The sequence below is a fragment of the Aegilops tauschii genome, chromosome 5 (assembly GCF_002575655.3).
Source record: "Aegilops tauschii subsp. strangulata cultivar AL8/78 chromosome 5, Aet v6.0, whole genome shotgun sequence".
Classification (NCBI taxonomy): Eukaryota; Viridiplantae; Streptophyta; class Magnoliopsida; order Poales; family Poaceae; genus Aegilops; species Aegilops tauschii.
Window position 1 is genome coordinate 567737874 of NC_053039.3, and position 26833 is coordinate 567764706.

At 45.6% G+C, this 26833-nt stretch overlaps 3 protein-coding genes across 3 annotated transcripts; 1 reads left to right on the forward strand and 2 right to left on the reverse strand.

The window, feature by feature from the left end:
• Nucleotides 1-1670: 1670 nt before the first annotated feature.
• LOC141022728 (uncharacterized) lies at nucleotides 1671-3263 on the reverse strand. The gene has a single exon (XM_073498986.1). The coding sequence runs from the start codon at nucleotides 3150-3152 to the stop codon at nucleotides 2220-2222; it is 933 nt and encodes a 310-aa protein (XP_073355087.1). The 5' UTR covers nucleotides 3153-3263; the 3' UTR covers nucleotides 1671-2219.
• A 10661-nt stretch (nucleotides 3264-13924) lies between these two features.
• On the forward strand, nucleotides 13925-16036 carry LOC141023185 (uncharacterized). The gene is made up of 4 exons (XM_073499525.1): nucleotides 13925-14510; nucleotides 14599-14687; nucleotides 15260-15622; nucleotides 15683-16036. The coding sequence occupies exons 1-4, from the start codon at nucleotides 13925-13927 to the stop codon at nucleotides 16034-16036; spliced, it is 1392 nt and encodes a 463-aa protein (XP_073355626.1).
• A 4917-nt stretch (nucleotides 16037-20953) lies between these two features.
• On the reverse strand, nucleotides 20954-22602 carry LOC141022729 (uncharacterized). Its single transcript, XM_073498987.1, has one exon. It carries the CDS (start codon nucleotides 22433-22435, stop codon nucleotides 21503-21505), a length of 933 nt encoding a protein of 310 aa, XP_073355088.1. The 5' UTR covers nucleotides 22436-22602; the 3' UTR covers nucleotides 20954-21502.
• Between the last annotated feature and the right edge of the window lie 4231 nt (nucleotides 22603-26833).

A 26833-nucleotide genomic window follows, 5' to 3' on the forward strand; every position in this document is an offset into this window, starting at 1 on the left:
GCCTAGAGGAAGGCATTGAGAAGTAATAAGTAGATGATGGGTTGCTAGAGTGACAAAAGCTTAAACTCTAGTTTATGCGTTGCTTCGTAAGGGGCTGATTTGGATCCATATGTTTCATGCTATGGTTAGGTTTACCTTAATACTTCTTTTGTAGTTGTGGATGCTTGCAATAGGGGTTAATCATAAGTGAGATGCTTGTCCAAGGAAGGGCAGTACCCAAGCACCGGTTCACCCACATATCAAATTATCAAAGTAACGAACGCGAATCATATGAGCGTGATTTAAACTAGCTTGACGATAATTCCCATATGTCCCCGGGAGCGTTTTCCTTCATATAAGAGTTTGTCCAGGCTTGTCCTTTGCTACAAAAAGGATTGGGACATCTTGCTGCAGCTTATTTACTTTGATTACTTGTTATCCGTTACAAATTACCTTATCACAAAACTATCTGTTACCGATAATATCAGTGCTTGCAGAGTATACCTTACTGAAAACCGCTTGTCCTTTCCTTCTGCTCCTCGTTGGGTTCGACACTCTTACTTATCGAAAGGACTACGATAGATCTCCTATACTTGTGGGTCATCAAGACTCTTTTCTGGCGCCGTTGCCAGGGAGTGAAGCGCCTTTGGTAGGTGGAATTTGGTAAGGAAAAAATTATATAGTGTGCTGAAATTTACTGTCACTTGTTACTATGGAACATAATCCTTTGAGGGGCTTGTTCGGGGTATCTTCACCCCGGCCAATAGAGCAAAGAGTTGCTCCTCAACCTACTGAACCTGCCGATACAAAAACACACACACACACACACACACAAGGCCGGATACAAGGACGCTGATAACAGCAACACTACCCCGACAAAATCCTAGCCAACATCAGATGAACATAATAAGCACTACTACGAAGATGTCGGGGCCCTCAACCGTGGGCGGGCCACCGCGAGGAGGAGAAGTCGTGTAGGACGAACAATGAGCTCCAAAGCGACGCCTTCAGCAAGGGAACGACACCATTGTGTCGCCACCGCCCAATCCAAGGATTAGAGTTTCCCCCGGAGCACTCCGACGACAAATGAGATGCCGCGACGGCGCCTTCAAGAAGAGGACGACGCTAGAACGCCGGTGCCGTCGGCCTGGCAAAGCAGAACGGGTTTTCACCACCGGCAGGGGCACCCTGCCCCTTCCCGAAGTCCCGTGCCACCACCGGCAGGCCTCGCGCGCACCACCACACCATGGCGCCACCCCGACCCGACAAGCGCGTCGCTGAGTCCAAAGAAGAGGGAGGGAGCTCACCCGAGTCCGACGCTGATGAACCGCCGCCGGAGAGACCCGCAGTTGCCGCGCGCATATCAGACAACCACCAGGCCACAGCAGCGCCGCTGCAGACCACCCCACTCCGAGGTCAAGACCGACCTCAGCCACCGTCCCGCGCCGCCCGCCGCCATCCAGGAGCCGGATCCGGGAGGGTCGGGCCGGATCCGCGCCAGCACGCCACTGCCCAGATCGGGAATCCCAGCGGCCGCCACACCACAAACGAGCCTGCCACTCGACATCGTGTCCCCACCAGGCAACCCCGCCGCCGAACTCCGAGCACGCCGCCGCGCCGCCGGCCCTGCCAAAGACCGGCGCCCCCACTCGACCGGCTGTCTCACGCCAGCCGCGGAGCACGAGGGCGAGGAAGAAGAGGCCCCGCCGCCGCCCCCACCGACCGGGCTTCGCCCGACGGCGTCGCTGGGCGGCGGCGAGGGAGGAGAGCAGAGGAGAGGGAGGACAGGTCACGGCAGCTAGGGTTCACCCCGGTCGCTCGCAAGAGCGACACGGGAGAGGAGGGGAGAGGGATTATATCCCGTGATGCCCTGTACGTTTTGAGGGGAAATGGGTACTTGGATTTGGATAGATGAAACAATCAAGCACCTTTTCAATCACGAACAGAGAAACTGAAACACTAACCATTACTGATAAAAAAAACCTAACCATTACATACGTAATACAAAATGAATATATGGAGAAAAAAATGGAGAAATTAATCAATTCGGCTGCTGCACACGGATTAATTGCTTGTTCATCATCACAATACAATTAGCAAGACACCTTTTGTGCCATGACAATGACATACATCAAAGCTAAGCAAGACTAGTACATCATCTCTTGGATCATCTCCTGGATGCAGGTTTCGGAGTTCTTCATCACGCACTCGGCCCTCACGTGGTGAAAGGATCCACTCTCCTAGACTAGTACAGTCGTGTCGTCGCACAAGCCGAGCAGCTCATCTAACGTGCACCGGAAGGCCTCGTCTTCATCATCTGCAGCACTAGTGCCTTCTTGGACTTCGCCGTCGAGTTTGCCGGGCAAGAACCCCTGCGCCACCACAGCGTCATGGAGCACGGGAAAATCTTGAAGCATGTCGTCGGTGAAGAACCCGCCTGGATCCACGCTTCCGTCGTCCACAGCTCCGGGCGGCAAGAACGTCTCGCCTTCGTCGGACATGAACCAGCGCCCATACTCGTGAAGCATCCCGGGTTGTTGGACGATCGGCGGTTCCTGGCGGCGTGGGGTTTGGGGACGTGGAGCATCCGGGTGCTGGACGTCGGCGGCCTTCCTTTTCCTGGAACCGGGAGCATTGATTACCTCGTGGTATGTGGTCTCGCTCCTGTGACGAGACACGCAGACCTTGCAGAGCACCAAGCCGTCTTGCTTGTCATCGCTGTACTCGTTCATGCACCAGCCGATCCTGATCCTCTCTTTCTCTCCCGGCAACTTCTTGACGTAGCTGAGGTTTCGTCTATGGCCTACGAGTTTACCTTGGTTGTCTAGCACGGGTATCCCGCCCTTCTCCGAGTGCCAGTAGTAACCCTCGCCGGCGTCGGCCACGCCACGCTGTCGCCTCCCGCCACCGCGGCCGCCTTTGGTCTGGTGACGACGGGCAGGGGTGAAGAAGTACCAGACGCCCCCTTTCCCGTCGCCCTTGTCCGTTCCTTGCGCGTGTTGATACATCTCGACGAGGTCGCCGGGGGCGGCGGAGTAGGCGTCGAACTCGTGGATGAGGCGGCTGGCGAAGAAGGCGTCGGCGATCCGTGGGCGGAGGAACTTGGTGATCAGCTCGTGCTCGGCTGGGTCGAAGGCGTAGCCGGCGGGAGGATCCAGCTTGCCGTCGGCCATCGCAGAGCTAGCTACGCACGTACGAGATGGATCAAGTAGCTAGGTATGTACGTGTAACCCTGAACTCGCTAGCTGCTTGCCATCTGGGTACCTAGCTTATATAGATGGATCGACAGCGAGCCCGCCCGGGATTCAGTTTCCTTGACCGGTCATACGTACGTGTCCTAAGCAATCCGTACATGAAATGGATTAGTACAGCAATCCGTACATAAAATGGACTAGTGCAGCGCGCCCCATGATGCTCCGTCGCGGCACCGACCTTGCTCCATTGCAGCTCGCGTCGGTGCACCTTGCCGCTCGGTAATACTCAGCATGCTTCGACGGACATGGTGATGCTACGAGGCGTGCTACATCGACCGCCGCGATGGCGCTTTGACGGCCACGACAATGCTTCAATGGCAGACTTCGACGGTCGCGGTGATGCTACGGGACGTGCTTCGACGACCATGGCAATGGTGCGGCAACATGCTTCTAACGTCGGTGTTGTACTTGGATGGCAGCGATGATGTTGTGACGACATGGTTGGACAGCCACGACGTCCTGCTTCGACAACCATGATGATGTTGCGGCAACGTGTTCCAGGGCCACGAAAGTGTTGCAATGATGGACATGGCTGCACCAACGATAATGCAACGACTGCAGCGGTGCAGCAATGGTGACCCGGCTGCTTCGATGATGCTACGATGGCATGCGTCGAAGAAGGTGGTGGCGTCAATGGTGCTACTCTAAACATTAGCAACCTTCACTTTACCACAATCAGCATCGAGAAAGATGGTGTTCTAGTATTTGTACCATCACATGTGTAGTTACCTAGCAAAATCACTGCATATGGAGTACGTTAAAAAAGATCATTTAAATAGGCAGTTGTCCGAACGCTACCACATGTCACGAACTTTGGATACTTTTGCGTGTGGAAGACAGAGCATTCGCTACCTTCCTGCGTGGGAGATAGCGCTCGCGCCACACGATCATGTGGGATCGGACGGCTCTGGACGTGATTGATAAAGACAAGAAATCATCCGACTTATTTAAAACATTTTCCCTCGCCGAATGCTCACCTTTTACTCGCAATGGCCACTTGTCGGTTAGCCTGGTTGACGCATTTCTGTTTGTTTGTGACTTTGCAGTGTTTTTGCTGCTTTATTTGTTCTTTTATATATTTTTACTGGCCTTTCTTATTTTATCAACTTATGATTATTTTATTATATTATAAAAAATATGTCTGTTTTATTCTAGGTAATGCTTTTTATTTGCACTATTGACAGAAATAGTTCGTATTAAAAAGGTCCTTACTCATTTCAAAATATATAATACATTTGAAATTTGTTAATATATTCTAAATAAAATGTTCTTGTACTTTTGAATATGATTTACCTATTTCGAAAAATATTCATTTAGTTCGTAAAAAAATCTTTTATTCAAAACGAAATTACATGTATTCGCAAAGAGTGTTCACGTATTTCTAAAAATGTCCATGTAATTATTAAAGTATTCTCACATTTAAAAATATATTCACATAAGTTTGGAAAATAATCATTTAGGACATAAAATAGAAAATACACTTGAATTTTTTTATCGCGTATTTAAAAAAAATACTCATCATATATTAAATAAATTTCATTGTGTAAAAAAATATTCATCATTTATTTAAAATACATACGTTGGTCATGTGTACTGTTATTTTCTAATTGCATAAGTAAAATAAGTAAGAAGAAAATCACAGAAAATAAAGAAAGAGAAAAATGTGGGAAAAGAACAACAAATAATAGGGAAATGAAAAAAGAGGCAAAGATAATTAAAAGAATTCAAGAAAAAAAATTGATTAAAAAAACCCACAAGAAACTAGTCGAAAACAAGAAAAAAAGATAATATCATGAACAAAAATCAGGTAGATACACCAAGAAGAGAGCCATGTGTTCAACGAACCTAAAAGTAACCAGTACATCGCATGTGCGTATCGGGCCATGGCCCGGGTGTTCTGCAGGCGAGCTCTAACTAAGAGCATCTCCACCCCCCCCCCCACCCCCAGGACGTCCCCCACGACACCTTTTTAGGCTCGGTTTTACGCTCGGACCATCTTTTTGCCGAAAAACGGCCCAGCAACGCCCCCAGCGCCCCCACAGGACATCAAAATAGCGCCGGCAAACCCAGGAAAAAAGCAGCACGTTGGGGGCTTTTGGGGGCGCCGGCAGAAGTTTCGGCGAATCGTGTCTCACCACATGTCTTTTTTCTTGGCCCACTTAGTCATTTTCCTCACAAACTTTTGATTGGGGTGGGGTGTGGCTGAGAAGATGCCCTCCTCATGCACCCATATTTCGGCCGGATGAAGCATTTGGACCCCCAAGACACCTACTTTTTTGGTTCGGTGGTGTTCTTGGTGCTCCAACGGCTGGAGATGCTCTAATACTTGGTACAATCGATATATATATATTATTTGCCACCCCGAAGCACGTCTAGTAAAAGAGTTTCTCAAGAAGGTTGGGCGAATGTGTGATAGCCCACCCTGAGATCTCCCAACCTTCTATATATATTATAGAAAAGAGTAAAAAAGACATGTTTAACCCTAAAACCGTACGAAAAGATAGTTATTGGCCAAGCTTGGCCTAAAAACGTGGATCTGCCGCTGGTTTTTAAGCTAGCAATGCCTACTGAGGCTGTCCTTCTATTATTAAGCGTAAATTAAATACTTGAGTAATTAAAAATTGGATAATGCCATCAGTGTGTTTTGACGCAAGCTAGAAGGTAGAGTATTTTTAAAGTTAAATATACATGTATCAAGTAACCGGTGCAGCTAGACTCGCATGATCGAGATAAACATTTATTTTGTAACCCTACCAAGTAATTAATAAACGAATACATTTGCTAAGGATTACAGTAATTCTAATGCACAGACGGTTGAATTGTTTTTACGTTTTTATCAATATTTTCTTTAATGTTTTTTATCCATCTCTTTGAAGTTTTTATTTTCTTTTTAAATTGTAGTTTTGTTATTTATTTATCGAGGTATTCATTTATATTTTGTTATTTTTATATGCACAATCACGACAAAAAGCCACGACTCCGCGTGCACTATGTCACCTCCCTCTGTTAAGCCCCTATTCCCTCACTCATTCATTCAAACTAGATGACACCCCGCACATTGTTGCGGGAACTGTTGTAGGAAAAATGGGATATGTTAGACAAATGAAATATAAATAATTTGGATATGCTTTCAGCCATATCGTTTCTTGGCTAAATTAAAACCATTTCATGAGATTGAACAATGCAGAACTGGCTAGAAAAAATACATAACATTTCCTTTAAAAAATATTAAAATTAGTGGTTTCAGTTCCCACTGGCAAAATATCGTGGCCCTGACAAACATTTGTGCATCAAATTGCCCACAAAGAATAAAAAATATAGCACAAATCAAATTGGCATTGGAGATTTGCTTCAGATGTGGTAATGATTCTTCTTATGTGCCCGCATCATAACTCACTACTTATCGTCATGGTGAAGAAAACAAACAATCACCTCCATTAATAGGAACTGAGTGCTGGCACTTGAAAAGTGGGAAAAATAATAGTGTGTAAGAGTTGATGACAGCGAGAACATAAATTGCCAATTCAGTTTGTCCCATAATTTCTGCACATAAAAAGCCGAACCACTCCTACATTTAGTGAAGGCAACATTATACAACAATTAGCATGAAAAAAAATCATGATGAAATAAAATGGTGATGCAATTTTGACTTCATAAGGCAAGACCATTCAAGGGAGAAATCTTTTGAACATAGCACGATGATGATCTTTTGGTCAATAACCGAACATGACAATTCATAAGCATATTATGCATTCAATATTCTATTCTAGATAATATTTTAAGTCTGAAATATCCATGGTTTGGGAAGTCAGGATGACCTGTTCCAAAACAAAGGCATGTACGTAAACCGAACAAATATGAAAATGAAGAGAGAATGGTGAAGTATGTATCTTACTGATTCCGCAAAGGTGAACATAATTAGATTAAAGGTGTTGAACTGAAGTAGTTATATAAGGGTCAAAGGATAAAAGTCAATAAGGAAAATTAAAGGAGGGCATGTTCTTATGTATATAGAATTGAATGAAGATTTGCTTCAGAGGTGGTAATGATTCTTCTTAGTTGCCCACGCCACAGTACTATTTTAAGGCCATGCAAGACTAATGAGAGTTGAATGAAAGAAATAGGCTGACCGTCCTTCGACTATTTTTGTATCATCTTCCTTCAACTGCTCTAAATAGGCTGACCGTCCTTCGACTATTTTTGTATCATCTTCCTTCAACTGCTCAGACCAATACTTGTCAACACTTTCGGGTGTGCATATATGCGGAAGTAACTCACAACATTAAAACATGAGAATGATTGGAAGCGAACTAATCCAGACAAAAGCTTTCTTTACCCCGTAAGTCAGACCAAAGTAACCTGCGAATATCAAGATATTTTGATTATTCTGAAATATGTTCAGAACACATCAGTAATTAAAAATAGAAGATGTATTGCACATCAAAGAAGATTATGGATATCATACCATCAAAAGAGATTTATGCATTTTGTAAGACAATTTCTTCAGAGGTCTCCTTTAGCAAGGGACGATAGAGTCTGTGTAGATTATGTAATCGTACCAACAAAATGGCTCAGCAAGAGTCACCTTTAGTGGATGGTCACAAAGAAATTCAGTAACATTAGTGATTCAACCTGCTAAAGAAAATAAGGTCAATAACAAATATGCATCTTGAAAGTAGTATTTGGTATCTCGGGTGTACCTATATATGTTCTTTAGTCTTGACTGCTAGCGTCTCTTCTCCTCTCAGCAGATCATAATGCAGTTGTCTCGAAAAACTATTTGAAGCAGCAGCTCTCCTCCTCCTGACCATGTCTACACTTCCGTTGGCTGCTGCTACTACTTTTCATGAAGTTAACACAATGTTTAATAAATAAAAAGAAATTTCATGAATTTACAAAAACCAGTGGACTAAGGATTGCTATGACGGGAAAAATTAACAAAACCTATTTTTTCTTTTGATTTTGCAGTGTTTTTGCTGTTTTATTTGATCTTTTTATTTATTTTTACTTGGTTATTTTTCTTTTTCTCCTATTGTATTTATTTAATATATAAAATAATGAGTGAATTCCGGTTTTTACCCCCTATTTTGCCATTTTTGACACTAATTACCCCGTTTAGTGGGATTTTATCCATTTTACCCCATTTAGCAAAAGTGTTACCTCAATTTACCCCGTGGTGAACATATGTGGACCAGCGAAGAATAAGTATATGTTTCCTGAGATACTATAGTGCAATCATATCGAGCCTAGCTTATCAGAAGAAGCTAGGGCGGTGCGGTTCGGCGTGCAGAAAAAGCATCAAGAAAAAACCTGTGGATGTGGCATCTAGCTAGACCTTACAATTGGGACCCATCGGTCAGAACACTCATAAATTTTAAACATGGTGAACTGTGGCAACACTTTTGCTAAATAATGTAAAATGGATGAAATTCTGCTAAATAGGGTAATTGGTGTAAAAAATGTCAAAATAGAGGGTAAAAACCAGAATTCACTCTAAAAATATTCTAAACTATTCTGGTTCAATTTTTTGATTCAATGAAACTGATCCATGTTGATTAAATGAAACTGATGCATATGCAATGATACGCATGGATGCTGATTAAACAAAACATATGCATATCAATCTTCGTATGGGTGCGCGGACCTTTTTCTTTTCGATTGCCTAGCAACTTAATAATTGATTGATGCATCTCAACCTTGGTATCACGGCGACCAAAACCGTGGATTCCTTGCCCTTCACTCCATCAGATCACCACCGGCCAACATTCCTCGCTCATGTCTAGTCTTCTTTCCTCTGCCTCCGCCTCCACGCACTCCTCCTTAGATATAATTAAACCAAACTGACCGCCCCATGGTGGCCCCCATCCTTGTCGGCATGAAATCCAATGCAACGTGCGGAGCAAGTAGTCATCCCTCCCTTGTGGCGAGCTCGGCGCCGTGTGTGGATGAGGCCGTAGGTATTCACATACCAGGAGCACAAGACCATGTCAAGGAGTGGAGAGGAGGTCTATATGGAATGTTGTGTTGGCCAGAGACCACCAAACACATGTCACATGATCACATAACCCCTACCCACCCTAAATCATTGGTTCAGTGGCCAGAACCCCAACTGACCATAGCTCGATGTCTGGACCATGTCAAGGCACATGGAGAGAGAAGGGAGACTAGGGACTCACCAGAACTAACTCGCTATCTGGATCAGCTTGAAAGTTGACTACACGAGGATTGTATCAGCTTCCCTCCTTGACACTCTGACTTCCAGGGTTGTTTTTCCCCTTTAGCTCTCGTCATAATCAAAGAAACAACGATGTTAGATCTCTCTCAAATGAACATAACAAGAGACAGAAAAATATAGTTTGTGTTCAGCGGAGATAAAGATTATGCACCACTCATATAGCTGGTGAGGATATAATAGTAGCGAGCTACTCCACAACAGTTTAAGCAATCGTAATATTAACCAAACCACAAACAAAACCTATGTTCTGGAACCCATTCATCATCACCTAAGAAATAGCAAATTGCACAACACCTACACTACTCATGCGTGGGTAAAGTATCAAATATCTTCATCTAGTCTAAGTAGATAGTACCAAGGGTTATTTAGCAAGCCTATGTAAAGAGTTGCAATTCCCAAATTCCGGCATCAAGAGATATGCCCATAACAATCACATCCATTTGTTAAACATATATAATAGCATGACTAAAGGCTCTAATTATTAATAGGAGCATTAATATTGACCCCAGGTAAATGTGGAGCGATACAAAAGCAGCTACGTATCATCCAATGGCCTAGAATTGTCAACATCGAACGAAAACATGCCATCCTATTCAAACTGGCTAATTACAAGTAGGGAAAATCATATCTAGCAGACTATCATCACCAAAATCATAAGCAGGACAGTGCACCATGACAATATCATAATCATGACTTCAAAAGGTTAGGATAACTAAACAACATGCATCTTGACTAATATGTTTTTTCATAGAAGTTACAGCCTTACCAAGCCACTCAACCGATTTGAAACACCACGACATGTGTGGCCCATGCAGGTCCTTGCTGGCAGTCGCTGTGGGGTCATGGGAATTCAGATTGGCTCCGACGTGATCTACATGTCGGAACCGAACTTCATCGTCGACGTCGGCATCTGTGTTGCTGGCTCAACTGGTCACCTTTCCTGGACCAAGGACTACGCTTCGCGTCAAATCGTCATGATCAGGCGGGTGCCTTCATCATCAACTCTGATCCTAGCCGAAGTCATAGAGGAATTCGTCCATGGAGCTTGGGGGCTCAACGTCAACATTGCCCTCGTGTGATCATGCCGTTTTTGTTGAACAACGGATTGTGTTCACCTTCTCCGCCTCCTCGAGTGTCGCTTTGATGATTGCTTCGGTGAAATTGTGTGGAATTGAGTCTACAACAACCTTGTAAAATTTCCTCGCGTTCCTATGGAGGTATCTCCGGCAATCTCCGACATACCGGAGCCCAATCGAATCTGGACGGGAATCTGGATGACTTTGTGGCGAGGAGTCTAGCGTCCATCCCGGACATCCGTTGGAAAATCCAACTGTTCATCGGTTGCGCAATTCCTATGTTGACCACCACTCAAATTTCAGCTTGGTCCGACCGTTCAAACTCTAGGGAACGTCCGAGTAGTAAATCAATTCTCTGATATGTTTTCTGCGCGCAAACAAATCTGACCCGAGTTCATCTTTTCATGAACGGGTTATCGGACATCCTTTTTGAATGAAATTGCTACTGCTGGTACACGTATGCCTACGGCCTCGTCCACACACGGCGCAGAGCTCGCTAGCACAGAGGGACGGCGGCCTGCTCACCGCGTAGCATTGGATTTGATGCCGCCAAGGATGGGGGCCTTCATGCTGTGGGCAGTTTGGTTTAATTAGGCGAAGGCAGAGCAGAGGAAAGAAGACTAGACAAAAGTGAGGGAGGTCGGGAGGTGGTGTTTTGAGGGAGTGAAGGGCGAGGCGTCCATGGCTTGGTCGCCGTGATACCAAGATTGAGATGCTTCAATCAATTATTAAGCTAGCAGGCAAACGGAAAGAAAAAGGTATGCATCAGTTTCGTTTTTATTAGTTTTGCCTTTTCTTTATTTCCCTCTTTTCCTTTTTTTTTCCTTTCCTGTCTTAGTTCTTTCATAATTTTTTTGTTTTGACTTATTATCCCTTTTCATTTAGAAAATGAACAACATGACTTTTTTATCATATGATTTACATATTTTAATCACCTGATGAATTTTTTTAACACACGATGAATGTTTTTTGATATACAATGGCTATTTTCTTAAATACAGATAATTTTTTTAAGTGTATATTCTGTTTTATATGATTTCTTTTCAAAATTATGTGAATTGTTTCATAAGCATGGCTACTTTAACAATCACATGTACATTTTCTAAAATACATAAACACACTTTGTAAATTCAAGATTTTTTTCTAAAGATTTATTTAGAAACTAAATGAATATTTTTCTAAATAGGTGAATTGGTTTGATAGTATAAGAAAAATTTATTTAGAATAGTTTTATCGTGAGTAAGCATTTTTTTTGTTTACACAAACTATTTTGTCAAATGTGCACAAAGAAAAATTGAACAAGAATACTTTAGAAATACTATATATGTAAGAGGAGAAAAAGTAAAACAACCAAGTGGAAATATATAAAAAGAACAAAAAAGGGCAAAAGCACTGGAAAATCACAAATATAGGAGTCTAGCTGCATGGGTTACTTGATATCATGTTTATTTAACATTTTTTCACTCTACCTTGTAGCTTGCATCAAAACACACTAATGTCCTTATCCATTTTTTATTTCGTCAAGTATTCATTTCACATTTAAGATGAGAGGGACTGAATCAGTAGCCATTGCTAGCTAAATAATAGGCGGCAGAACCGTGTTATTAGGCCAACCTTCTTGAGAGACTCTTTTATCAGACGTGCTGTCGGGCGCCAAATGATATATATCGCTTGTACCGGGCATTACCTAGAGCTTGCCTGCAGAACCGTCTTGATTTATTTTATTATTTTTGGCTTTTTGTTTATTCCCCTTTTGCTGTTCTTCTTTTTCTATTTTTTCTGTTTCTTTAGTTTTCTTTTGATTTTCTTTTTTTACTTTTTTTACTTTTTCATTTAGAGAATTAATATTAGACATGACTTTTTAATCACACGGTTATGGTCACGTAGCACGGTTTTATAATAACCGATTCCTAAATGTGAGCCAATAATAGTAACGATACAATTTGTATATAGAAAGTAAACCCTGGCCACTCCATGGCATATTCATCATGGAACCTACAAAGGACGCATATAAACTCCATTTTTTTTCCCTTTTTGCTTTCGTGTAGGAGGCGCATGACTCCATGGATGATCAGCCATCATTTTTTCTGTGACGTTGACCGTCACTAACAATTACGATGATGCATTTGACCGGTCAACTATTCTGGCATGAAGACCCAATGAGATGCTGACATGGCTGCTACCAAGTGGGTCCAGACGTGGGTAATTTGGCTTCTTACATGTGGATCCAATGCCATACGCGGGCGACGGCATGCATACCTATCCCAATTTGTAGATGCGGTCAATTTATTATATATTGCAATTGGCGGGCATATTTGAAAATTTAATCATTTTTATAATTCGTATATGAATTTGTGCGAGATTTCAATTTTAATGCCAAGTCAGCTATCCTTACTCGATTAAATGACAGACAATTATCACACAGACTTTCTGAACCATTACAATAAAAAACCATGGGACAGAGCCACACAATAAAATTAGGCACATGGCGCATTTTCATGACCATCAAACAATGCACTAGTATGATGGGGTTTGTTTGCTCAGCTATAGACATGGGATCCTGGCGTCGCAATCGTGGCGATGTACTTAAGCGTCCTATCAAGATCATTAAGCTTCTTTCGATAGCTAACGTTTTCTCTTTCTTAGCATTCTTGATGACTTCAAGTTCTCCCTTCTGGTTGCGCCAACCTCGGTTTGTGTCAGTGGTGGCCGCCCGGTGGCGCGAGGCGCGTGATGCCCCCCATCGCGCCCTTTCGGCCGTTGACTCCTGACACTTTTGTGCTAAGCGGTCCCGGCAATTCATGAAAGGATGGGGTGCAAATGTGGGCCGTGACATTCGCGAGCGTAAGAAAGCCCTTCTTGAGGCCATCCAGGCCCTCGATCTGCGGGCTGATGCCGCAGGCCTCTCTGCTGAGGAGTGGATGCTTAGGTACGACCTGGAAGACTAGCTCACGGTCATCTACACGGACGAGGAGGCCTACTGGCGCTTGCGAGGTACGCAGAATTGGGTCCTCAAGGGGGATGCCAATACCGCCTACTTCCAGGCCATTGCCAACGGTCGTCGTCGCCGTAATTCCATCCCGCTTCTCTGGGACGGCGAGACCCTCCTGCAGCTGCCAGAGGACATCCGGGCCCATGTAGTCGGCTTTGACAGAGACCTATTCTCTGCCTCCCCTCGGGGAGGTCTTGCCCTGGCGCAAGACATCTGGCCGGCCCACAGTTGTGTCTCTCCTGCGGACAACGCGGCCCTTACGGCCCCGTTCTCTAAGGCTGAAGTGTGGGCAACAATTAAGGGTATGAACCCTTCTTCGGCCCCCGGTCCGGATGGCCTCCCAGTGAAGTTCTTCCAGACTTTCTGGGAGGTAATAAAACCGGAGGTGATGGCCTTGTCTGAGGAATTCTTTGTAGGGTCCATTGACCTCGCCAGGCTGGACTTTGGGATCATCACCCTCATCCCCAAAGTAACTGGGGCTTCGGATATTCGCCAGTTTCGGCCGATTACGGTGATTAATGTCATCTTCCGCATCCTCGCGAGGGGGTACGCCCTTAGGGTGGCCCCCATTGCCGACGGGATCACTCACCCTGATCAGTCGGCATTTATTCAGGGCCAGTATATCCTTGACAGAGTTCTGGTTTTTCACGAAGCACTCCATGAGGTTCACTCCAAACACCTCAAGGCAGTCTTCCTGAAACTGGATTTCCACAAGGCGTATGACACGGTCAGTTGGCCCTTCCTTCGGGAATGCTTGCTGCGGAAGGGCTTCAACGACAGGTGGGTCTCCCGAGTGATGCAAATGGTATCCTCAGGCCGGACCGCGGTGAACATTAATGGCGAGGTTGGCCCATTCTTCCCCACATCTTGTGGGATGTGCCAGGGCGACCCCTTCTCACCGTTCCTCTTCAACATGGTTGTCGATGCTCTGGCAGCCATCTTAGATAAAGCCAAGGCTGCGGGCCACATTAAGGGCATAGCCCCGCATCTAGTTGGGGGGGGGGGGGGGGAACGGGATCTCCCTCCTCCAATATGCGGATGACACCATTATCATGGTGGAAGGCTCGGCGACCGACATCATGAACTTGAAGTTCCTCCTGATATGCTTCCAGCAGATGTCTGGCCTCGGGATCAACTTCAATAAGAGTGTGGTAATGGTCTTGGGATACTCCCAAGACGAACGGCAGAGCATCACGGATCAGCTCAATTGCCAGCTTGGGTGTTTCCCCACGACCTATCTGGGGATCCCCATTAGTGATTTGAGGCTCACGGTGGCTGAGCTTCGCCCCACAGTTGGGAAGCTTCAACACCGCATCGAGGCTTGGCAGGGCCGATGTCTCTCGAAGGCGGCCCTGACAGTGCTTATTAACTCGTCCCTGGCCATCCTTCTCTTATTCATCATGAGCTTCTACAGCCTTCCTGAGACTCTGATCACGAGATTGCCATAGTTCAGGGGCGCTTCTTCTGGGCCGGCGAGGGCGACAAGTAGAAATACAACATGGTTCGTTGGTCGGAGATTTGTAAACCGCCCTACCAGGGTGGTCTCGGGATCATGTCCTCCAAACGCATGAACATTGCCCTCCTAACGAGATGGTTTTGGCGGATTGCCAACGGACAGGGTGGCCTGTGGCTTCACCTCATTCAGCAGAAATACCTCCGTGGCCAGCCTCTCACCTTCTGCCAGTGGTCTGGAGGTTCCTAGTTCTGGCAATCCATCATACAGCTCCTACCGATCCTCCGCATCGGCACCTTGATCGCGGTTGGATCGGGCACCTCCACGATGTTCTGGTTCCATAGATGGGCTGGAGACTTACCCCTCGCGGCACGTTTTCCCTACCTATTCTCCATCGCGGTTGACCCGCGGATCTCTGTCGCGACGACCCTTATTGACTTAGGGCAACTCGCGTTCCGGAGAGCGTTTGGCCTGCCTGAGAACGCGGACTGGCATGAGCTGCTGGAATGCATCGCGCTGCACGAACCTGATCTTGAGGTAGGAGAAGACCGTGCCAGGTGGCGTCTAGAGCCATCTGAGCAATTCTCCACTAAATCTCTATACCAGGCCATCACAGCTTCGCTGGGTCATGAGGTACACACCACCATCTGGGATATATGGCTCCCCTTGAAGATTAGGATTTTCTTGTGACAGTGGATTCGCGGCTGCCTCCCATCCGGCGTGGAGGTCCTGAAGCGCAACGGCCCAGGGGATGGGCGATGCCCGCTCTGCGGGCCTGAAGAGGATTTGAACCATATCTTCTTCACATGCTTGTCCGCGCAGTTCCTATGGAGCTGTTTCCGTGAAATAGTGGGTGGAAGCAGGGACCACAACAACTTCCCCGCTCTTTTCGCGGAACTCCAGGCGTCAGCTCCCTCAATTCGCCACATTAGGTGGCTGATCATCGGGGTGCTAACCTGGACGCTGTGGACTGTTAGGAATAAACTTTTGATTCAGCGCATTCCTTTTCGACGTGCTACTGACGCTTTGTTCAAATGGTCTGGTTAGTTGCAGTTTTGGCGGCCGCTTAGCCGTCCCCGGGAGATAGACGCCATCACCTCCATCATCATCCAGCTTCGCTCGATGGCTCTCCTTATGGCTCCACCGCTTCCCCCACCAGCGCCGGAGCCGGATTAGATCTTCTACACCTCGCCACCGCCGTTATGTTTGTTGTGTGTGTCTTGCGCCGATGTTGGGCTTGTTGTGCTGTGCCCACAGCTGAACTTGGGTTTCGACTGTGTGTGTGTGTTCGTCGGAACTGCCTGCGGTGGCTGTGTGTGTGTGTTTTTGTGGTCGGAACCTTGTTAACTTTGTGCTCGATGGTTGCTTTTTTTATAAAGAGGGGAGAAAGCCTTTTTCGGTAAGGGAAGTGTTGATAGATTCAAGATGATTATGCAGATCTAACAGGGCCATTATCAGGCATTCCATTTAGTCTTGCCGCTCTGGCAGAGCCTTCTTGACACCTTCAAGTATGTTTTTGCTAGTGTAAAAGTGTACGTAATCTTCACATATTGAAGTTCATGCTACGCACCTGGCACGACATGCTTCATGTTCTTGCTGCTGCTCTTCTAGGTCCATCTTGACAGCTTCAAGTTCTAGTTGTTGCTCTGCTAGGGTCTTCTTAACGGCTCCAAGTTCTATTTTCTGCTCACCTAGGGCCTTCTTCATAGCATGAAGTTCCTACTGCTGTACAACCAATGTGTGCTCGACTGCTTCTTTTGCTTCATGGTGCACCACCACCACATTGTTGATAGCTTCAGGTTACTGTTTCTGGACCCCAATACTTGCAAGAAAGTCATCATTTGAGAATCCTTGCTTTCCTAGAAAATAATATATACGGAGGTTACAACATATGGATGAATTCCAAAATATATATGCACATGCCGCAATACACAGAGGTAGGGTAAATAAAGATAATTACATGTAAATTTTATAAAACATGTGAACATTCTTAGGAAAAAAGAAAATCATTTTCTAAATACATGAGTATCTATTATAAATTATATGGATATTTGTCTAGATAGTTCATGAATCATTTTTGAAAGTACAATAATTTTTTATTTAGAATAGTCAAACACTTTCTAAATTCAATTACATATTTTTAAATGAGTGGGCACTTATTTTTGTACAGGAACTATTTTTTCAACAACAACAACAAAGCCTTTAGTCCCAAACAAGTTGGGGTAGGCTAGAGGTGAAACCCATAAGATTTCGCAACCAACTCATGGCTCTGGCACATGGATAGCAAGTTTCCACGCACCCCTGTCCATAGCTAGCTCTTTGGTGATACTCCAATCCTTCAGGTCTCTCTTAACAGACTCCTCCCATGTCAAATTTGGTCTACCCCGCCCTCTGTTAACATTCTCCGCATGCTTTAGCCGTCCGCTATGCACGGGAGCTTCTGGAGGCCTGCGCTGAATATGCCCAAACCATCTCAGACGATGTTGGACAAGCTTCTCTTCAATTGGTGCTACCCCAACTCTATCTCGTATATCATCATTCCGGACTCTCGATCCTTCCTCGTGTGGCCACACATCCATCACAACATACGCATCTCCGCCACACCTAACTGTTGAACATGTCGCCTTTTAGTCGGCCAACACTCAGCGCCATACAACATTCCGGGTCAAACCGCTGTCCTGCAGAACTTGCCTTTTAGCTTTTGTGGTACTCTCTTGTCACAGAGAATGCCAGAAGCTTGGCGCCACTTCATCCATCCGGCTTTGATTCGATGGCTCACACCTTCATCAATACCCCCATCCTCCTACAACATGGACCCCAAATACCGAAAGGTGTCCTTCTGGGGTACCACCTGGCCATCAAGGCTAACCTCCTCCTTCTCACACCTAGTAGTACTGAAATCGCACATCATATACTCGGTTTTAGTTCTACTAAGCCTAAACCCTTTCAATTCCAAGGTTTGTCTCCATAACTCTAACTCCTATTTACCCCCGTCCGACTATCGTCAACTAGCACCACATCATCCACAAAGAGCATACACCATGGGATATCTCCTTGCATATCCCTTGTGACCTCATCCATCACCAATGCAAAAAGATAAGGGCTCAAAGCTGACCCCTAATGCAGTCCTATCTTAATCGGGAAGTCATCAGTGTCGACATCACTTGTTCGAACACTTGTCACAACATTATCATACATGTCCTTGATGAGGGTAATGTACTTTGCTGGGACTTTGTATTTCTCCAAGGCCCACCGCATGACATTCCGCGGTATCTTATCATAGGCCTTCTCCACGTCAATGAACACCATATGCAAGTCCTTCTTTTGCTCCATATATCTCTCCATAAGTTGTCGTACCAAGAAAATGGCTTCCATGGTCGACCTCTGATACGTCTATTTTGCATGATGCTTTTATATCGATATTTATTGCATTATGGGTTGTTATTACACATTATGTCACAATACTTATGCCTATTCTCTCTCATTTTACAAGGTTTACATGAAGAGGAGAATGCCGGCAGCTGGAATTCTGGGCTGGAAAAGGAGCAAATATTAGAGACCTATTTTGCACAGCTCCAAAAGTCCTGAAACTTCACGGAGGCACGTTTTGGAATATATAAAAAATACTGGAGAAAGAATCAACCAGAGGGGGCCCACACCCTGGCCACGAGGGTGGGGGCGCGCCCCCTGCCTCGTGGGCCCCCTGGCAGGCCTTCGGTGCCCATATTCTGCTATATGAAGTCTTTCACCTTGGAAAAAATCATAAGCAAGCTTTCGGGACGAAACACCGCCGCCACGAGGCAGAACCTTGGCGGAACCAACCTAGGGCTCCGTTGGAGCTGTTATGCCGGGGAGACATCCCTCCGGGAGGGGGAAATCATCACCATCGATCCTCTCAGCGGGAGGTGGTCAATCTCCATCAACATCTTCACCAGCACCATCTCCTCTAAAACCCTAGTTCATCTCTTGTATCCAATCTTTGTCCCAAAACCTCAGATTGGCACCTGTGGGTTGCTAGTAGTGTTGATTACTCCTTGTAGTTGATGCTAATTGGTTTATTTGGTGGAAGATCATATGTTCAGATCCTTAATGCATGTTAATACCCCTCTGTTTATGAACATGAATATGATTTGTGAGTAGTTACGTTTGTTCCTGAGAACATGGGAGAAGTCTTGCTATAAGTAGTCATGTGAATTTGGTATTCGTTCGATATTTTGATGAGATGTATGTTGTCTTTCCTCTAGTGGTGTTATGTGAACGTCGACTACATGACACTTCACCATTGTTTGGGCCTAGAGGAAGGCATTGAGAAGTAATAAGTAGATGATGGGTTGCTAGAGTGACAAAAGCTTAAACTCTAGTTTATGCGTTGCTTCGTAAGGGGCTGATTTGGATCCATATGTTTCATGCTATGGTTAGGTTTACCTTAATACTTCTTTTGTAGTTGTGGATGCTTGCAATAGGGGTTAATCATAAGTGAGATGCTTGTCCAAGGAAGGGCAGTACCCAAGCACCGGTTCACCCACATATCAAATTATCAAAGTAACGAACGCGAATCATATGAGCGTGATTTAAACTAGCTTGACGATAATTCCCATATGTCCCCGGGAGCGTTTTCCTTCATATAAGAGTTTGTCCAGGCTTGTCCTTTGCTACAAAAAGGATTGGGACATCTTGCTGCAGCTTATTTACTTTGATTACTTGTTATCCGTTACAAATTACCTTATCACAAAACTATCTGTTACCGATAATATCAGTGCTTGCAGAGTATACCTTACTGAAAACCGCTTGTCCTTTCCTTCTGCTCCTCGTTGGGTTCGACACTCTTACTTATCGAAAGGACTACGATAGATCTCCTATACTTGTGGGTCATCAAGACTCTTTTCTGGCGCCGTTGCCAGGGAGTGAAGCGCCTTTGGTAGGTGGAATTTGGTAAGGAAAAAATTATATAGTGTGCTGAAATTTACTGTCACTTGTTACTATGGAACATAATCCTTTGAGGGGCTTGTTCGGGGTATCTTCACCCCGGCCAATAGAGCAAAGAGTTGCTCCTCAACCTACTGAACCTGCCGATACAAAAACACACACACACACACACACACACACAAGGCCGGATACAAGGACGCTGATAACAGCAACACTACCCCGACAAAATCCTAGCCAACATCAGATGAACATAATAAGCACTACTACGAAGATGTCGGGGCCCTCAACCGTGGGCGGGCCACCGCGAGGAGGAGAAGTCGTGTAGGACGAACAATGAGCTCCAAAGCGACGCCTTCAGCAAGGGAACGACACCATTGTGTCGCCACCGCCCAATCCAAGGATTAGAGTTTCCCCCGGAGCACTCCGACGACAAATGAGATGCCGCGACGGCGCCTTCAAGAAGAGGACGACGCTAGAACGCCGGTGCCGTCGGCCTGGCAAAGCAGAACGGGTTTTCACCACCGGCAGGGGCACCCTGCCCCTTCCCGAAGTCCCGTGCCACCACCGGCAGGCCTCGCGCGCACCACCACACCATGGCGCCACCCCGACCCGACAAGCGCGTCGCTGAGTCCAAAGAAGAGGGAGGGAGCTCACCCGAGTCCGACGCTGATGAACCGCCGCCGGAGAGACCCGCAGTTGCCGCGCGCATATCAGACAACCACCAGGCCACAGCAGCGCCGCTGCAGACCACCCCACTCCGAGGTCAAGACCGACCTCAGCCACCGTCCCGCGCCGCCCGCCGCCATCCAGGAGCCGGATCCGGGAGGGTCGGGCCGGATCCGCGCCAGCACGCCACTGCCCAGATCGGGAATCCCAGCGGCCGCCACACCACAAACGAGCCTGCCACTCGACATCGTGTCCCCACCAGGCAACCCCGCCGCCGAACTCCGAGCACGCCGCCGCGCCGCCGGCCCTGCCAAAGACCGGCGCCCCCACTCGACCGGCTGTCTCACGCCAGCCGCGGAGCACGAGGGCGAGGAAGAAGAGGCCCCGCCGCCGCCCCCACCGACCGGGCTTCGCCCGACGGCGTCGCTGGGCGGCGGCGAGGGAGGAGAGCAGAGGAGAGGGAGGACAGGTCACGGCAGCTAGGGTTCACCCCGGTCGCTCGCAAGAGCGACACGGGAGAGGAGGGGAGAGGGATTATATCCCGTGATGCCCTGTACGTTTTGAGGGGAAATGGGTACTTGGATTTGGATAGATGAAACAATCAAGCACCTTTTCAATCACGAACAGAGAAACTGAAACACTAACCATTACTGATAAAAAAAACCTAACCATTACATACGTAATACAAAATGAATATATGGAGAAAAAAATGGAGAAATTAATCAATTCGGCTGCTGCACACGGATTAATTGCTTGTTCATCATCACAATACAATTAGCAAGACACCTTTTGTGCCATGACAATGACATACATCAAAGCTAAGCAAGACTAGTACATCATCTCTTGGATCATCTCCTGGATGCAGGTTTCGGAGTTCTTCATCACGCACTCGGCCCTCACGTGGTGAAAGGATCCACTCTCCTAGACTAGTACAGTCGTGTCGTCGCACAAGCCGAGCAGCTCATCTAACGTGCACCGGAAGGCCTCGTCTTCATCATCTGCAGCACTAGTGCCTTCTTGGACTTCGCCGTCGAGTTTGCCGGGCAAGAACCCCTGCGCCACCACAGCGTCATGGAGCACGGGAAAATCTTGAAGCATGTCGTCGGTGAAGAACCCGCCTGGATCCACGCTTCCGTCGTCCACAGCTCCGGGCGGCAAGAACGTCTCGCCTTCGTCGGACATGAACCAGCGCCCATACTCGTGAAGCATCCCGGGTTGTTGGACGATCGGCGGTTCCTGGCGGCGTGGGGTTTGGGGACGTGGAGCATCCGGGTGCTGGACGTCGGCGGCCTTCCTTTTCCTGGAACCGGGAGCATTGATTACCTCGTGGTATGTGGTCTCGCTCCTGTGACGAGACACGCAGACCTTGCAGAGCACCAAGCCGTCTTGCTTGTCATCGCTGTACTCGTTCATGCACCAGCCGATCCTGATCCTCTCTTTCTCTCCCGGCAACTTCTTGACGTAGCTGAGGTTTCGTCTATGGCCTACGAGTTTACCTTGGTTGTCTAGCACGGGTATCCCGCCCTTCTCCGAGTGCCAGTAGTAACCCTCGCCGGCGTCGGCCACGCCACGCTGTCGCCTCCCGCCACCGCGGCCGCCTTTGGTCTGGTGACGACGGGCAGGGGTGAAGAAGTACCAGACGCCCCCTTTCCCGTCGCCCTTGTCCGTTCCTTGCGCGTGTTGATACATCTCGACGAGGTCGCCGGGGGCGGCGGAGTAGGCGTCGAACTCGTGGATGAGGCGGCTGGCGAAGAAGGCGTCGGCGATCCGTGGGCGGAGGAACTTGGTGATCAGCTCGTGCTCGGCTGGGTCGAAGGCGTAGCCGGCGGGAGGATCCAGCTTGCCGTCGGCCATCGCAGAGCTAGCTACGCACGTACGAGATGGATCAAGTAGCTAGGTATGTACGTGTAACCCTGAACTCGCTAGCTGCTTGCCATCTGGGTACCTAGCTTATATAGATGGATCGACAGCGAGCCCGCCCGGGATTCAGTTTCCTTGACCGGTCATACGTACGTGTCCTAAGCAATCCGTACATGAAATGGATTAGTACAGCAATCCGTACATAAAATGGACTAGTGCAGCACGCCCCATGATGCTCCGTCGCGGCACCGACCTTGCTCCATTGCAGCTCGCGTCGGTGCACCTTGCCGCTCGGTAATACTCAGCATGCTTCGACGGACATGGTGATGCTACGAGGCGTGCTACATCGACCGCCGCGATGGCGCTTTGACGGCCACGACAATGCTTCAATGGCAGACTTCGACGGTCGCGGTGATGCTACGGGACGTGCTTCGACGACCATGGCAATGGTGCGGCAACATGCTTCTAACGTCGGTGTTGTACTTGGATGGCAGCGATGATGTTGTGACGACATGGTTGGACAGCCACGACGTCCTGCTTCGACAACCATGATGATGTTGCGGCAACGTGTTCCAGGGCCACGAAAGTGTTGCAATGATGGACATGGCTGCACCAACGATAATGCAACGACTGCAGCGGTGCAGCAATGGTGACCCGGCTGCTTCGATGATGCTACGATGGCATGCGTCGAAGAAGGTGGTGGCGTCAATGGTGCTACTCTAAACATTAGCAACCTTCACTTTACCACAATCAGCATCGAGAAAGATGGTGTTCTAGTATTTGTACCATCACATGTGTAGTTACCTAGCAAAATCACTGCATATGGAGTACGTTAAAAAAGATCATTTAAATAGGCAGTTGTCCGAACGCTACCACATGTCACGAACTTTGGATACTTTTGCGTGTGGAAGACAGAGCATTCGCTACCTTCCTGCGTGGGAGATAGCGCTCGCGCCACACGATCATGTGGGATCGGACGGCTCTGGACGTGATTGATAAAGACAAGAAATCATCCGACTTATTTAAAACATTTTCCCTCGCCGAATGCTCACCTTTTACTCGCAATGGCCACTTGTCGGTTAGCCTGGTTGACGCATTTCTGTTTGTTTGTGACTTTGCAGTGTTTTTGCTGCTTTATTTGTTCTTTTATATATTTTTACTGGCCTTTCTTATTTTATCAACTTATGATTATTTTATTATATTATAAAAAATATGTCTGTTTTATTCTAGGTAATGCTTTTTATTTGCACTATTGACAGAAATAGTTCGTATTAAAAAGGTCCTTACTCATTTCAAAATATATAATACATTTGAAATTTGTTAATATATTCTAAATAAAATGTTCTTGTACTTTTGAATATGATTTACCTATTTCGAAAAATATTCATTTAGTTCGTAAAAAAATCTTTTATTCAAAACGAAATTACATGTATTCGCAAAGAGTGTTCACGTATTTCTAAAAATGTCCATGTAATTATTAAAGTATTCTCACATTTAAAAATATATTCACATAAGTTTGGAAAATAATCATTTAGGACATAAAATAGAAAATACACTTGAATTTTTTTATCGCGTATTTAAAAAAAATACTCATCATATATTAAATAAATTTCATTGTGTAAAAAAATATTCATCATTTATTTAAAATACATACGTTGGTCATGTGTACTGTTATTTTCTAATTGCATAAGTAAAATAAGTAAGAAGAAAATCACAGAAAATAAAGAAAGAGAAAAATGTGGGAAAAGAACAACAAATAATAGGGAAATGAAAAAAGAGGCAAAGATAATTAAAAGAATTCAAGAAAAAAAATTGATTAAAAAAACCCACAAGAAACTAGTCGAAAACAAGAAAAAAAGATAATATCATGAACAAAAATCAGGTAGATACACCAAGAAGAGAGCCATGTGTTCAACGAACCTAAAAGTAACCAGTACATCGCATGTGCGTATCGGGCCATGGCCCGGGTGTTCTGCAGGCGAGCTCTAACTAAGAGCATCTCCACCCCCCCCCCCCCCCCCACCCCCAGGACGTCCCCCACGACACCTTTTTAGGCTCGGTTTTACGCTCGGACCATCTTTTTGCCGAAAAACGGCCCAGCAACGCCCCCAGCGCCCCCACAGGACATCAAATAGCGCCGGCAAACCCAGGAAAAAAGCAGCACGTTGGGGGCTTTTGGGGGCGCCGGCAGAAGTTTCGGCGAATCGTGTCTCACCACATGTCTTTTTTCTTGGCCCACTTAGTCATTTTCCTCACAAACTTTTGATTGGGGTGGGGTGTGGCTGAGAAGATGCCCTCCTCATGCACCCATATTTCGGCCGGATGAAGCATTTGGACCCCCAAGACACCTACTTTTTTGGTTCGGTGGTGTTCTTGGTGCTCCAACGGCTGGAGATGCTCTAATACTTGGTACAATCGATATATATATATATATATTATTTGCCACCCCGAAGCACGTCTAGTAAAAGAGTTTCTCAAGAAGGTTGGGCGAATGTGTGATAGCCCACCCTGAGATCTCCCAACCTTCTATATATATTATAGAAAAGAGTAAAAAAGACATGTTTAACCCTAAAACCGTACGAAAAGATAGTTATTGGCCAAGCTTGGCCTAAAAACGTGGATCTGCCGCTGGTTTTTAAGCTAGCAATGCCTACTGAGGCTGTCCTTCTATTATTAAGCGTAAATTAAATACTTGAGTAATTAAAAATTGGATAATGCCATCAGTGTGTTTTGACGCAAGCTAGAAGGTAGAGTATTTTTAAAGTTAAATATACATGTATCAAGTAACCGGTGCAGCTAGACTCGCATGATCGAGATAAACATTTATTTTGTAACCCTACCAAGTAATTAATAAACGAATACATTTGCTAAGGATTACAGTAATTCTAATGCACAGACGGTTGAATTGTTTTTACGTTTTTATCAATATTTTCTTTAATGTTTTTTATCCATCTCTTTGAAGTTTTTATTTTCTTTTTAAATTGTAGTTTTGTTATTTATTTATCGAGGTATTCATTTATATTTTGTTATTTTTATATGCACAATCACGACAAAAAGCCACGACTCCGCGTGCACTATGTCACCTCCCTCTGTTAAGCCCCTATTCCCTCACTCATTCATTCAAACTAGATGACACCCCGCACATTGTTGCGGGAACTGTTGTAGGAAAAATGGGATATGTTAGACAAATGAAATATAAATAATTTGGATATGCTTTCAGCCATATCGTTTCTTGGCTAAATTAAAACCATTTCATGAGATTGAACAATGCAGAACTGGCTAGAAAAAATACATAACATTTCCTTTAAAAAATATTAAAATTAGTGGTTTCAGTTCCCACTGGCAAAATATCGTGGCCCTGACAAACATTTGTGCATCAAATTGCCCACAAAGAATAAAAAATATAGCACAAATCAAATTGGCATTGGAGATTTGCTTCAGATGTGGTAATGATTCTTCTTATGTGCCCGCATCATAACTCACTACTTATCGTCATGGTGAAGAAAACAAACAATCACCTCCATTAATAGGAACTGAGTGCTGGCACTTGAAAAGTGGGAAAAATAATAGTGTGTAAGAGTTGATGACAGCGAGAACATAAATTGCCAATTCAGTTTGTCCCATAATTTCTGCACATAAAAAGCCGAACCACTCCTACATTTAGTGAAGGCAACATTATACAACAATTAGCATGAAAAAAAATCATGATGAAATAAAATGGTGATGCAATTTTGACTTCATAAGGCAAGACCATTCAAGGGAGAAATCTTTTGAACATAGCACGATGATGATCTTTTGGTCAATAACTGAACATGACAATTCATAAGCATATTATGCATTCAATATTCTATTCTAGATAATATTTTAAGTCTGAAATATCCATGGTTTGGGAAGTCAGGATGACCTGTTCCAAAACAAAGGCATGTACGTAAACCGAACAAATATGAAAATGAAGAGAGAATGGTGAAGTATGTATCTTACTGATTCCGCAAAGGTGAACATAATTAGATTAAAGGTGTTGAACTGAAGTAGTTATATAAGGGTCAAAGGATAAAAGTCAATAAGGAAAATTAAAGGAGGGCATGTTCTTATGTATATAGAATTGAATGAAGATTTGCTTCAGAGGTGGTAATGATTCTTCTTAGTTGCCCACGCCACAGTACTATTTTAAGGCCATGCAAGACTAATGAGAGTTGAATGAAAGAAATAGGCTGACCGTCCTTCGACTATTTTTGTATCATCTTCCTTCAACTGCTCTAAATAGGCTGACCGTCCTTCGACTATTTTTGTATCATCTTCCTTCAACTGCTCAGACCAATACTTGTCAACACTTTCGGGTGTGCATATATGCGGAAGTAACTCACAACATTAAAACATGAGAATGATTGGAAG

What these genes read in the sequence shown, in the direction of transcription:
- LOC141023185 (XM_073499525.1), top strand. Translation starts at nt 13,925, where the DNA reads ATGGCCTTGTCTGAGGAATTCTTTGTAGGGTCCATTGACCTCGCCAGG. An exon ending in TCAACTTCAATAAGAGTGTG is followed by an intron (nt 14,688 to 15,259) that starts GTAATGGTCTTG and finishes TCCATCATACAG; the next exon opens with CTCCTACCGATCCTCCGCAT. An exon ending in CAGCTTCGCTGGGTCATGAG is followed by an intron (nt 15,623 to 15,682) that starts GTACACACCACC and finishes TTCTTGTGACAG; the next exon opens with TGGATTCGCGGCTGCCTCCC.
- LOC141022729 (XM_073498987.1), bottom strand. Translation starts at nt 22,435, where the DNA reads ATGGCCGACGGCAAGCTGGATCCTCCCGCCGGCTACGCCTTCGACCCA.
- LOC141022728 (XM_073498986.1), bottom strand. Translation starts at nt 3,152, where the DNA reads ATGGCCGACGGCAAGCTGGATCCTCCCGCCGGCTACGCCTTCGACCCA.